This window comes from Felis catus, chromosome D4 (assembly GCF_018350175.1).
Source record: "Felis catus isolate Fca126 chromosome D4, F.catus_Fca126_mat1.0, whole genome shotgun sequence".
NCBI lineage: Eukaryota > Metazoa > Chordata > Mammalia > Carnivora > Felidae > Felis > Felis catus.
In genome coordinates this window covers 60,132,456-60,145,608 of record NC_058380.1, presented here as the reverse complement: position 1 = coordinate 60,145,608, position 13,153 = coordinate 60,132,456, and the positions used below count along the sequence as shown (strand labels likewise).

Below are 13,153 nucleotides of genomic sequence, written 5' to 3'. Positions count from 1 at the left end.
TACTGCATTTTTACCTATCAGTGTCCCAAGCCAAGATACCTGAAATATAACGAGGAAGAGATTCTTCTGTTCACTCTGAGCAGATTCCACTTTTTCCTGCAGTCTTTCTATTTGCTCCTCTAGAGCCCCATCTTTCCTGTCACTGCTTCTGTCGTCATCGTCACTTCGCTACAGGATGCACAGGAACAAAAGGAAAATGCCTCTTAGAATTCTAGTATGTTAGATCCCATTAAGTAAGAGAAAGGATGTTACTGTGTCTGGTCCAGTGCCACTTGAAGACTTGTATTCTCTAATGAAAGTACTCCACCACCCAGATGCACCTGCATACACCCAAAAGTCCTGTGGGTACTTACCTAGGCCAGGGAAACTTGGTGGCACCTGTCATGATAACAGCAGTAAGAGTATTTGCTATAGAGCAGAAGTGAGTTATACCTTTTACAAGACAGACCATTCAGGGAGGAAGTGTGGGTTACATTTTTCCTCGATGCAAAAAGAAAACAGCTTTGAGCTCCATGGAAAATGTACAGTAGATTCTTGTTATTTACCATAGTTATATGGATACATTTGTTGTGAATCCTGAATTAGTACTGAACCACTGCTCAGGGAAATACAGGGTTAGGTTCTTAGGGAGTCTTTGGTTTATTTTTGTCAACTGATCAACAAGTAACCTTATGTGTGTTTCTGTCTAAAGATAGCTTATTTAATATATGTGTTTTACAAATAATCATATACAGTAGTTCTTTATATTCAAACACTGCCTGAGAAAGATTTAACATCTTCTTGACCCTGAGTAACATGACTAAATTTCTTTGGCTTTCAGCCCTGCAAGGATGCTGTCTACTACGTTTTTTAAATCTATCCTTGTCTTAGGAATCCACAAATTGAGCTGCTTTTCCACAGCACTTACAGAGGTTACTTCGGTCCTTGATGGAGCAGCCTCAAGTACATACTGGTGAATTTCCTTTTCCTTTATCTGGATTATGATATTGTTGATTTATGAACACTGAATTCACGGCCAAGAGCATGGTCGTTCATGCCCAAAAGAAGCTCAACTGACTTATGTGTTTTTACCGTCAGACATGTCACAGCCTTCTTGCACTTAGGAACACTAGACAGCATTTCAGCCTTATGCTTTAGGGCCACTTTACACCATAAAAGCCACCAACAAAAGCCCAAACATGGCAGTAAATACATTACGAAAAGGATGCTTTTTTACAGTATAAGAAATGAAACAAGGCAGAGTATTGCCTTGTTTGACTTTATCTGGGAACAAGCCCACTGGGCAACTCAAATTTTTCACTGCTCTGCCTATGTCTGAATGATGGGGAAAGCACCAGGAGTATTGACTTTGAGGTTACAAATAAATCTTAAGTGAGCTTGCAAAAATAGAACCTGCAAATAATGAGGATAGATAATATATTCTTAGAACTCTGCTACTGCTCATTTAAGTAGCAAAGTAGATGACCAGGGAAAGACCCGACAGTACTTTCCAGTCACTAATATAAGGCTCTATGACACTTCAGCAGTGACAGCGGAGAGGCAGCTTTCCTCTAACGGCCCTACGGAAAAGCTGGGCAGGCCTGCACGCAGCTCAAGAACCTGCTCACCCTGGCAATAATTCAAAAACGGCTCTGACTACATGTAATAATTCAAAGCAGACTGTTCAAGATTCTGCTGGCAATGATGGGCTCAACATACCTCTGTTAAGCTTTAACGACTCCCTCCCAGCTCAGCCAGAATCGAGCATTCACTGAGGTGTCCCTCTGCACCGCCCCCCCACCCCAACTTCGTGGTTAGACGACTTTCCCAGTGTCCCGTAGCTAGTAAGTGGTTAAGCCAGAAAGTGACTCCAGGTGTATTACACACCAATGTCCTCGTGGTCCTTTTAGCAAGAAGGTAGGCATCACCAGATCTAGAAAGCCCATTTCCTTCTAGATACCTCCCTGTCAGTAAGGCCTCATCTATGACAGCCTCTTCCACCCTTAAAGCGAAATTACCAGAACCCCGTTTTTATAGACTTCTGCTTTTCTCTGTAACAGCATCTATTAAGGGGTCTGCCTTATGTTCTAGGCAACTGGGCACAAGTTAGTTTTCTCCTAATACCACACTAAGGCTAGGTTCTAGAGTACTGTTTATTGCCTGGTAGACCTTTCTATGATGAGGGAGATGTTAAATCTCTGCTGCCCATCACAGTAGCCACTAGCCACACTGAGCACTTGAAATGGCGTTGGTGTGACTAAAGAACTGAATTTTAAACGTATTTAATTTTAATTAACAGTTACATATGGCTAGCAGTTACTTTATTGGACACCACACATCTAGGGATCAGTATGGCATAAGGGAAAGTCCTTGGAGTTTGACAGGCTCTGTCACTAACCATGTCACTTTGAGCAAGTTATTTTAAGTTCTCTGAGCCTCAATTTAGACATGTATAAAATGGGGATGACACCATTTACCTTGCAGTATTTTAAGTTTGTGAGTATGTGTTTACATACCAAACAGACACGTATATATGCAGATCTACAAGGAGACGAGCATTTGAACCTGCTACAGGTTCATAGATGTCATTAAATTTATTCCCACCCACCCTGGTAAATACACAACAACATTGGAGAATACTGTCACAAAGAATACTAGTACTACTATGCAAAATCACGGAATGCAGCCACTTCACTGCTTCCCCCCAAAATGGCTAAAATGCTGTACTTATTATTAATATGAGAAGTATCCTGTGAACCTGGGAAGGAATGCCCCATCCCTCCCCACAGGACTGGGGAAGTGAGACACAGACCAGCTTCTCCCTCTCCCCTCTTGCACCAGAAAGTCTTAGGGAAACACAAGTGCCCTCTTTCCTTCTCTGCCTTCCTTTTGGGAAGGGCAATCATGAAGCAGATCCAGATGGCTAACTACAGAAAAGCAAGGTTTGTGCTTCCTTCCAGGCTCACCAACAGGAGAAGAGCGGAGAGCAACACCTCCCCCAGATCCTTCCTCTCCCCCCACTTCCCATATCAGTTCTGCATAATTTGGCCTCAGAAAAAATAAGTTCCCATCAAGGTAATGAACTGAAGATTTTCAAGAGACTCTGGTATACTTTCTTGGAGCACTATGAATTGACATAAGACTTACCCGTTTGTGTTGCCTTGCGAGTTTTTCTTTTGCTTCTTCCAGCTCTTTCTGGATTTTCAGAACATGTTTGTTCATCTTACGAATTGTGGAGTGCAAGATTTCCCAAACAAACAATCTTAAAAGTAACAGAGTTTGGTTACTGTATGTTAAAGCATGCTTCTAGAAAGACCTCTCAGCTTTTATAACCTACTCATTTTGAAGGTGATTCCACGCTTTAGGCAGAATTAGTCCTATTTCTCCAGTAACACATACTTTTTTTTTAAGAGACTGAGTGAGCCTGTGAGTGGGGGAGGGGCAGAGGGGGAGAGAGGGAGAATCCCAAGCAGGCTCCATGCCCAGCTCAGAGCCTGGCAGAGCCTGACACAGGGCTCAATCTCACAACCATGAGATCACAACCTGAACCAAAATCAGGAGTTGGACACTCAACCAGCTAAGACACCCAGGTACCCCAATTTTTTTGTATTATAAATTGTGCAAACACCTATCTCTACCCATTAGACTCAGGTGAGCTTCCTGAGGCAGTAGTGGGTCCTTATCACTTTTATTTCCATCCTTTACTAGACTTGCTAGAAGGTATGTGTACATACACTGAAATGAAATGGCACACCAGGAAAAAATGTATATTAGGAACAAAAATCTATTTTCTCTCTTCTAAATTTAAACATCAGGTACTGGAATTTTCTCAAAACAGAAGCCCAATCTAAGGCTCATTTCACATGCCTTATACTACTTAACTAGCAGACATTCGGCCAATTCTTTGGAATATTTAAGAAATTTACTAGTTCATACTAGCTATCAACTGCTGGGCCTTTTTAAGAATAAAATAAATATAGGTCAGCTACTTTCTCAGTAAATTACTCAACTAGGATCACCTTGTAAGCGCTTTGAAATGTTTATTGCATAAAAGGTTTATTTTTTGAAGTAGCTTCTTAACTACATCTGTCTATAAATTAGTTCTTCCTAATGCCAAGATACAGCCTCTATAAATCTTGCCTTGAATGATGACAGTTTCAGTGGAAGATAATAAAACAGCTGATTCATAAAACTCCAAAGTCTTATGTTAGCAGACAAGGTACAAGAGCAAAGTATTTCAACTCTGGAAGGGGTGGTCCGGAAGGCTTTGCAGAGTTACAAATACTTGAGCTTGGAGTTCAAGAACAGAGGGTGCTTTTGAGCCCTTTATCGGTTCAAGAATGCCTGTGTCTGAATTCTGACTCTGCACTTAGCTGGGTGACTGTGGACAAGATACTTAAGCACTCTGCAACATTTTCCTATTTTGTACATAAGAATGATAACGTAACCCCCTCCGTAGTGGGGGGTGAGGATTAAATGAGTTGCAGTGTAAATCGCTCAGGATAATGGTTAACAAATATTTGGGTGGTCAATTTTCTGCAGAGTTTACAGATCCGAGGATGTCTCTTGCCTTAATTTGCGAGTGCCAATCTGGCTGATATGGTAACTTTAGATCATACCCTTCCACTCTACGGATTCAGTTCATTTTAGACCTGTGTCCTCTGCAATAACAGATACGATGAACAGGGTAAGTGCTGTGATGGATTTTTAGATCCTTGTAAGATTCCTTTGTTGCCTGTTGTGTCAACTCCTGCTATTCCTGATCAGTTAGGAAGCCTGTGGACTCAACTTCATGAGTAAGAACGAAACTTAATGAGAAGTCTCTTTCCTGTATAGGAAATGGGTCTAGAATAAATCTTGTGCATTAAATCTAGGTTTTTTTCTGACTGAAGTGAGATACCGCCCTTCCCCACAGGCACTCAGGTACCCACCAGACTCTCCTCAACCCCTCACTGCCATGTACTTCATCTACTGTGACTGGTTTCTTCCAGTTCCTGGTGTGCATTCCAGGTCCCCAGCTGAGCTGGAACTCTTCCCCACATCCCACCGTCCAGCTCAGATCCTGGCACATGGCCTGATCTTCTCTCCCGATAGTCTGTATCCTTTATCAGCATCCTTCAGAGACACTGCAGACGGCCTGGCTGTGTGGATTTACATTGTCCAGGAATCTCTGCCATGTCCCAATTCTATCTAATCTGGTGGCATCAGCATATTAACAATGTTTCAATCAGAACTTGGAGCTCATGTATGAGACTGAATATAAACTGATTCTTAGAGAATACAAACTGTGTACAATAATCCACATTTACCTAGTAAAGTCTCGAGAGAGTTCTGAAGAGAAGATCCAATTTGCCACTGCGGCACAGTCAACAATTTGTGTACGGATCATCTTGTCTACTAGCACAGCAATCATCTACAATGAGAAAAGAATCATCAGGGTAAATCACACTTGTATATAAGCCACACCAAAACCGCTGCTACAAAAGTAAAATAGGAGGTCTGTGACATTCATTTTCAGTGGTTGTGGAACTGATCCATTTGACCATCAGGAGGTCTTAATTAAGATTCATTCTGCACCCTGGCTCTGGTACTTACTGTAAGAAAACTAGAACACCAATAAAGATTGAGCAAAAAAACCTGAGTGGCAACACTTAAAACTTTGTCTGATTAAACAGTCTTTACCTGTGGATGGTTCCTCCAGACCTCAAACATAACTCGTAGGACATGTAGCTTTCCTTCATCACTCTCAGCTAGGGTTTTGAAGACTTCATGAAACCTTTTCGCGGTGGGGAAAAAATACCACAGATAAACTTACTCATTAAGCATTTTAAGTTTTTCAAAGCCTTTCAATGTTACTGAATTTACAGTGCAACACATAAATGCAAAACAACCCAATGTTAACCATTAAGGATACAAAAGGTATGATTAGGAATTCGTGGTTTGTATGAAATTTGTCACACAACCTTGAGAGATTTACAAATATACCATTCACTGTCAGCTGAGGACTACAATTTACGGGGCATCTAAGAATAGGTGAGGGCTAAGGAATGGTCTCCACAAACAGGTGAAGTACCCTGACTGCACTTCCTGTGGGGGTCCTGCAAATCATAGACACTTGGAAGCCAAGGTGGGGAGAGGAGCCCAGTTTGCTCTGCTGGAGGAGTATCTACATATGCTCTTCCTTCTTTTGGATTGTCTGATGAATTAGAAAGCTCTGTCTTTAGATGCTAACCTTTGGGTGGCTCCCCAAAATGTAGTCGGCCCTCATTTCTACTTCCCTTCCTTTAGGAAGATGCTTAGATACGGTGGGAGCTTCTTGACTGTATATATGACTGTCCCATGGACCCAGGTTTTTCACTAGGTTCTCTGAGGGGCCATATGAAAAAATGTACACATAGACTGACAGGAGCCAAATAGGGTTATAGCCACTACAAATCAGAGCTCTATTAAATTATATGCCAATACTATTAAGATCTTCATGTCCAACAATTTTAGCTACAAATTTCTATACCCCTGGTATTCACCAAAGTTCCAAACCCTTAAAACAGAGCGTGTCTTCTTGTTGAACTTACTTTGCAAGAGCACTGAAGGAGTGGCTGAATGATTTGGCTGCCAAGTGTAGCAGAGTCTGTACAAAGACCTCTATTTTCAATGGGTTAAAGCTGAATCCTTCATCTGAAAAATATTCCACAGTAAGACAGCTAGAAAAATGCTGAGTATAGCAATTCTTTGGTCCCTCACCTGGAATGCTAAATGGGCGGCATACTCACATCCAAACATTAAGCCAGACATTCGTGTCATGTCGCTGAGGACAAATAGACAATAAAAGACCACTGCTGATTTTAAATACTCAAAATATAAAACTAAGCATGATCTTAATTCTTACTTTCTGGGGATTATTTCCCTAATTCTTCTATATGATCCATTTCTTTTACACATAACAAGTGGACTTCCATGTTCATATCGCTCTGAATGGTGGCAAGATAACATATTAATAAAAAGATTCAGCAAACCCTTAACTAGTAAGTCTAAGTCTTAAGATATCTGACAGCGTCTAAATTTAGGACCATCATTTTGACATATACTATCTAAACACAATTTCTATCATAATACAAATTTCTCAGAAAAATCCAAACAAAATCCTAGTAATAAATAACCCAAGGACCATTCATGTTTTTATTTTGATTACTATGCACATGTCCTTATGTACAGATCTAACAAATTTTCTTCCAAAACGTTACCCAGTTGTCTGTCCCAGTAGACTTTTCATGTTTTCCTGATTCGTCTCTTTTGGTGCCAATATCACATTGTTTCAGTTACTGTATGTTTCAGATATCTTTTAATATGTTCTAAGCCCCTCTCATCTTTTTTTTTACCTTGTTCATTTACTGATTCAGGTGAACTTATAAATTACTTGCCTATTTTCCCACTGTTGCTCAGAAAAAACCCTAGGGGTTTTGGTTGGAGTTACATAGTACATACTCAGTAGGTGTTACACATCATTATTACAATAGCTTAAATAGGTGAAAAATCCAATTACAATTCACCAAATCTTCCACTCAGGAACCTCTCTAAAGTTAAAACAGGGAATGTTTAAAAATGAACGTAACAGCATATTTAACTTTGTGTTTAGTTTTTATACTGAATGTAAGCTAGGTCACAGGCAGATGAGGATCTCTTTTATAGAAGGAAGAAAGTTGCTGGCACACTGAACTGACACACTGAACAGGCTACTGCTTAGAAGCATCCGTTGAGACTTAGGAGGAACTCAAACTGCCAGTAATGCTTTATATTTATGCTTTAACCTGGCCTATAGATAGTTCCACTGAAGAAGTGGTCCCTTACCGTCATCATCATCCTGGTTAGGATTTGGTACATCTTTCAGAATGCTGAAGATTTCATCATTGGTTGCTTTACTTTTAAATGCAACAGCTAAACAGAGGGCAACTGAATGTCCAGGAAGAGAATCTAAGCACAGAATGGGGAAAAGGGTAGGATCAAGTTTTAAGACTGTTCTTATAAATAAATAGCTGAGAAATTTACGTAACTATCTTTTGTCCTCAAATCCCTAGGCTTTTGTAAGCTGAAAAGCCGAGATTCAATGTATTTATTTCATTTTGGTCAATGTCCCTTCCTCCTCATTTTCTCTGAGACAGTAACGACTAAGTTTGTGTTTGAACAGGTGAAGGTTGCCAACTTGTGATAGGTTTTTTTTGCTTTTCTCTTCTGCTGAGGCCATACACTTGAGTCTACAGAAGCCAGATGCTCATATGTTGTGACTCTATGTGTTTACTATTGGTTATTATCTGTCGAGTCCTTATTTGTGCTAATATATACTGTATGGCATCACTACAGCAACTGGAAATCTTTTAACGTAAGGTGGACAAAGAGGTAATAAATCAAAAGACAATCCTGACATAGGAGTTACTAAGCACTTGGAATGAATGAAGTCAATCACAACAGGTCACAGGTGCTGTTTGCTTTTCCTTAAAAGTGGGAGACAAAAAAAAAAAAAAAAAGAATCTCGTGTCACTGAAGGGTCTACATTGTAGCATGGGAACCAAGATAGTCACACAGGAAGTAGCCAGAGCAACACAAAACTGGCTTGCTAAAGGGCAGTATTTATTGGAAAAGAGCCTTGCCGGACCCTAGAGAGAGTATAGGAATTAAAGACAGAAAGGGCTTTCCAGATAGAAAGGCAAAACCAAAAACCATGAGCACAGGAAAGATAAAAAAGAAGTGGCCTGGCTGGAGCAGGGGTCCATGTGAGAAGTGACAGATAAAAAAGCAGGAACAACTGTTAGGCGGGCCTTAACTGTTAGGTTCAGTTGTTTCTATAGGAAAAAAGCAAAGTCCATATTCAACAAAAGTCTGAGCTCTTGAGATCAAAGACTGTGCCTTCTGCTTCTCTGAGCCAGACTGAGGCAGAGCTCAAAACTCAGCACTCACAGGAGTGCCACACCGCCTCACGCTTCGCTCTTTCAGGGAAGCACAGTGGTAAGAGCAAGGCTGCTCAGTAAGCCTGGATGTGAGTCTGGGCTCTGCCCCTCGGATGCAACCTCACTCTGGCCTCACCTCTCTGAAGAGATTTCCTTGCCGTAAAACTGGTCTACTAAACACACTTGATTCTCAGAGATGTCTCGAGGACAAAGGGACATAATAACGTAGGAAATGTACTTAGCATTGGGACCAACGGAGTTTACTTCAAGGAAAACAGGTGTAGCGTGAGGTGTAGTGGAGAAGCAGGGCACGCACAGAAGGCGAGGGAGGGGAGGGAAGGGAGTTCCAAGACGCAAAGAACTGCTGCCCAACCTGAGGTGGCAGGTGTGTGGAGGAGCCGCGTGCAGCTCCGTCTGGAAAGAGTCCCGTGGAGCAACTACACACCTAACTCTGCAGGGACCACCAAGGTACGACGCCTTACCTTTGTTACGTGTTAAGCACAACACAGCACAGCAAATTCTAGGCCTCTGATTCATAGCATAATCTCAGACACGAGGTGACCAAAAAGTAAGAAAACCGTATTTAAGAATTTCCTTCTACAGGCCTCTTGCTGGTCGGAATGTATCCCGTGTGCACCTATGTTCCCACACCTGAACTGGTACCACAGGACAACCAAGTCAAATAATCTCCACCGCCAGGACATTTATCAAGTTTGGGCTTTAAATTCAACTTGCTGTACTTAGCAGCATATTTAAAATAAGGTCATGGATATAACATTATAAGCAATATTAAGAAAAAAGTTCACAAGTAATAACTAAGTAGGTCATGAATCTTCCAAAGGATGACAGGGCACACAAAATAGTGACTACTGCAGATCACCTTTCAGACAGACAAAAAACAAAAAACCCAAGAAAAGAACAAGTTTACTTTCTCCACCTTAAATAATGGATTTCAGAAATACTGGCATTAGTACTTTTCAAAGACAACAGGATTGACTTTATTACTTACTGCTACTTTCATCTCCATACTTGTAAATGCAGGTTGGGTTTGCAGGGCATAGAGCTGAGAAGGTAGGAGGAACAATATCTAATATACGCTGGTGGTAAGACAACCTACAATGCAAATGAGAGCCTCAGAAAATGCTGTTTGTTAGTTCCATTATTTACGGTAACATCCAACTTACCGGGAAAGTCCCATCTCCAACACCCTGGACTCAGCTGACAACCAAGAAGCCAAAGGGGAAAACAAGTCCTTAAAGCTTTTGTCATGACAGCATAACCTCCGGCTTTCTTCAAAATTTACTGGTTTGCAATGAGGGGTGGGCCAGTGGGTCCACAAGCCTGGTGGCCAAGTTTGTGGAGTGGTACTGGGGTAAAGTGGGGCAGAGGACCTAGTCTCCATGATGAGGAGAGTGGTTACACTGTAGCAAGTAAATATATATCAAGGCTAATGGGAGCCAAGTTTCCTACTGCCTGAAAAGGTATTTAGAATCATGGCAGGGGTGCCTGTGTGGCTCAGTCGGTTAAGTGACTGACTCTTGATTTCGGCTCAGGTCATGATCTCATGGCTCATGGATTAGAGCCCCACAACAGGCTCGGTGCTGACAGGGCAGACCGTGCTTGGGATTCTCTCTCTCTGCCCCACTCCCACTCTCCCTAAAATAAACACACTTGAAACAAAATTTTTCCCTGGCAAAAGGGAAGGCTAGAGAAAAGTGAGGAGCTGAGTTGGAATTGGAGAGATACACACACCTAAGTGGATATAAAAAGGTATGTATGTGTGTGTGTGTGCATAAATGCATGTACTACCTTTGTCCATCCAGAATCAATGACATCCCAATAGCAACTAGCACAGCAAGAGTCCAAGTCTTGGTTCCTAAATACCATACTCCATTATTAAAAACTTGGGCTCTGTGAATAAATAGATGATTCCAGGGGAGGGGCAAGGAAACACAAGATGAGCTTGGAACATCTTATGAAAAAAATAAGGAAATGCTTAATGAATGGAGGGAGATATTATGAGAGGAAAAAAAAGGACACCGGAGCCACAAGGGGCTCCCCCAATAAACAAATCAGGGACAATTTGGGCATCAAAATAATGACAGTAATAGACTGGAACTCACTGAATGAAATAGAAATCTATTAGTCTCTACTGATATATAAACACAGGAATAAATAAATGGGCGAAAAAGGACAAGCTCTTTCTTACAGGAGAATGCCAACTAACAAATGTGGGCAAAAACCTGGAAAAAGAGAATCATTACTTGGCAATCATCACAGTGGTGGCAGACAAAAGTAACAGTTGTCAGGAGAGGTTTGATGAAGAAGAGGATATGAGTATAATCTCAGATTATCACCCACAGATTATTAATTAGTTACAAAGAGAAAAACGGTGAATTTCAGGTGGAGAAGCCTGGGAGACACTGACACGACCAGGTGGTCAAGGTTAACATGTCAGCGGCGAGATTCATGTGCCTCCTGATGGGACACGTGGCGAAAAGCACCGACAGCACAGGTCGAGTGTGGGCAGGAGACACAGGAGGCGGGGGGGCAGGGCAGGGAACTCAAGAAAGAAAGGCCTAACTTCTTTACAACTGACAAGGGCATGGAAGACAAGAACGAACAACTGGTCAAGGGGAGAATGTGAAGAGAATGACAACTAAACGCTACCTGTGTGGTCCTGGATAGGACTGTGGACCAGAAAGAGAACAGACATATCAGGATGGCTGGCAAAATCTCAGCAGCGTCTTGGGGCTGGATGTCAGATTCCTGCACTAGAGCCAGTTTCCTGACTTGGAGGGTTGTGTGCCGGCCACCTGGGAGCGCATCTTTGTTTTGGGGGAAGATACAACGGACTGTTAAAGAACGATGCGACATCACATCTGCAGCTTGTTTTCAGAGAGTCCAGTGTAGTGGGTGTGTGTATACAGCAGGGAAAAGGAAGTGAACATTAGAACAAATGTGGTAAAGTGTTAACAACCAAGGAGTCTAGGGTACAGAGTTCTTTGCACTATTTTGGCAACTTTCCTGAAATGTGAAATTATTTCAAAGTACATTTGACAAAAAAACCAAAAAACAAAAAATTTATTGGCCTAATTCACGTGGAATCCAGATGACAAGTCTTAAATTTTTTTAGCCTAAATCTTGACTAAAAACTGAAAGGAAAGAGAGGAAGTACTTGGATTTAAAAAATGATATTCTGGACATACATCACACATACAAAGAAGAGAAAAAACCCCCAAAGAACTTAGGAGAACTAAGCTAAGCAGAAAACACAAAGAACTTACCTCATACATTTTTCTAGAACTTCTCGTACAAACTTTGGTTTGGGACTTTCAGGATCTTGAGTAAGACAATCTGACCTAAAGAGAAAAAAGCTAGTTTTATAACTTCTTACACATAATCTGCACTTATACCTAACGTGTACTTAGCTACAAGTTTCCTTGTACATAAGTTATTTATATATATGTAAATACCAACAATGAACTAGATATTTCAGACTTCGAAGAAGACTGCTTTTGTGTTACAGCTTTAGATACTAAGTTTTATTATGGAAGACTGCAGAGAAAGGAAAGATAAAACATGCCACCACTTACCAATCTTCCCAGCTCCAACGGAACTGGAAGTTACTCAGATGATGGGAAAACCAATTAATAAACCTATAGAGAGGAGTGGGCAGCAGTGGGGAGATAGAAAGGATGAATGGTTGCAATCTGTAGCAGAAACTTATATAATGAATTCAGACTAAAACCCTGTTTTATCGAGTTAGAAGCACATACTCAACCAAAGCTGTAAATTCTCCTGCCACTTACCTTTTTCTCTGTAAATCCTACCATTCATCCTCTCCAAAAAATAAGTCCCATATCTCAGTCTTTCTAAAAGTACTATCCTTTTTTAGTAACAGATACAATCTGAATGCCTGTTTTGTGTACACACACACACACGGCTGAGTTCTAACTCTCAAGTAATGCATTATTTTCCCCATTTCATTAACAATGAAACAGAGCACCCCCCCCCCCGCAAAAAGATCAAAGGAATTGCAGATAAAACATTTTATAAATGGCAGAGCCAAAGTATAGTCTCTCATCACCACACTATGCCCTTTTCACCACAAAATATACCATCCTTTCCCCCTAAAAATACAAGTGATCTAACCAAACAGAAATCACTTTAGTATAATGCTGTGAAATTTGTAAGTGCCCAACATATATTTGCTGAATAAATGACAAAACACA

The 13,153-nt window shown here is 41.1% G+C and overlaps 1 protein-coding gene across 3 annotated transcripts in view; it reads right to left on the bottom strand.

Annotated features, from left to right (window-relative positions):
• The window catches only part of NCBP1 (nuclear cap binding protein subunit 1), a 38,102-nt gene that overhangs the window by 2,021 nt on the left and 22,928 nt on the right, over positions 1–13,153 (bottom strand). For all 3 annotated transcript variants that reach the window (XM_003995654.5, XM_045043079.1, XM_045043080.1), the window contains 9 exons: positions 12,515–12,577; positions 12,206–12,280; positions 9,928–10,031; positions 7,825–7,947; positions 6,552–6,654; positions 5,662–5,755; positions 5,289–5,392; positions 3,127–3,241; positions 40–168 (listed from right to left, as the gene is read on the bottom strand). In XM_003995654.5, coding sequence (XP_003995703.3) covers positions 40–168; positions 3,127–3,241; positions 5,289–5,392; positions 5,662–5,755; positions 6,552–6,654; positions 7,825–7,947; positions 9,928–10,031; positions 12,206–12,280; positions 12,515–12,577 — 910 coding nt within the window. The remainder of the gene's footprint in view (positions 1–39; positions 169–3,126; positions 3,242–5,288; positions 5,393–5,661; positions 5,756–6,551; positions 6,655–7,824; positions 7,948–9,927; positions 10,032–12,205; positions 12,281–12,514; positions 12,578–13,153) is intronic.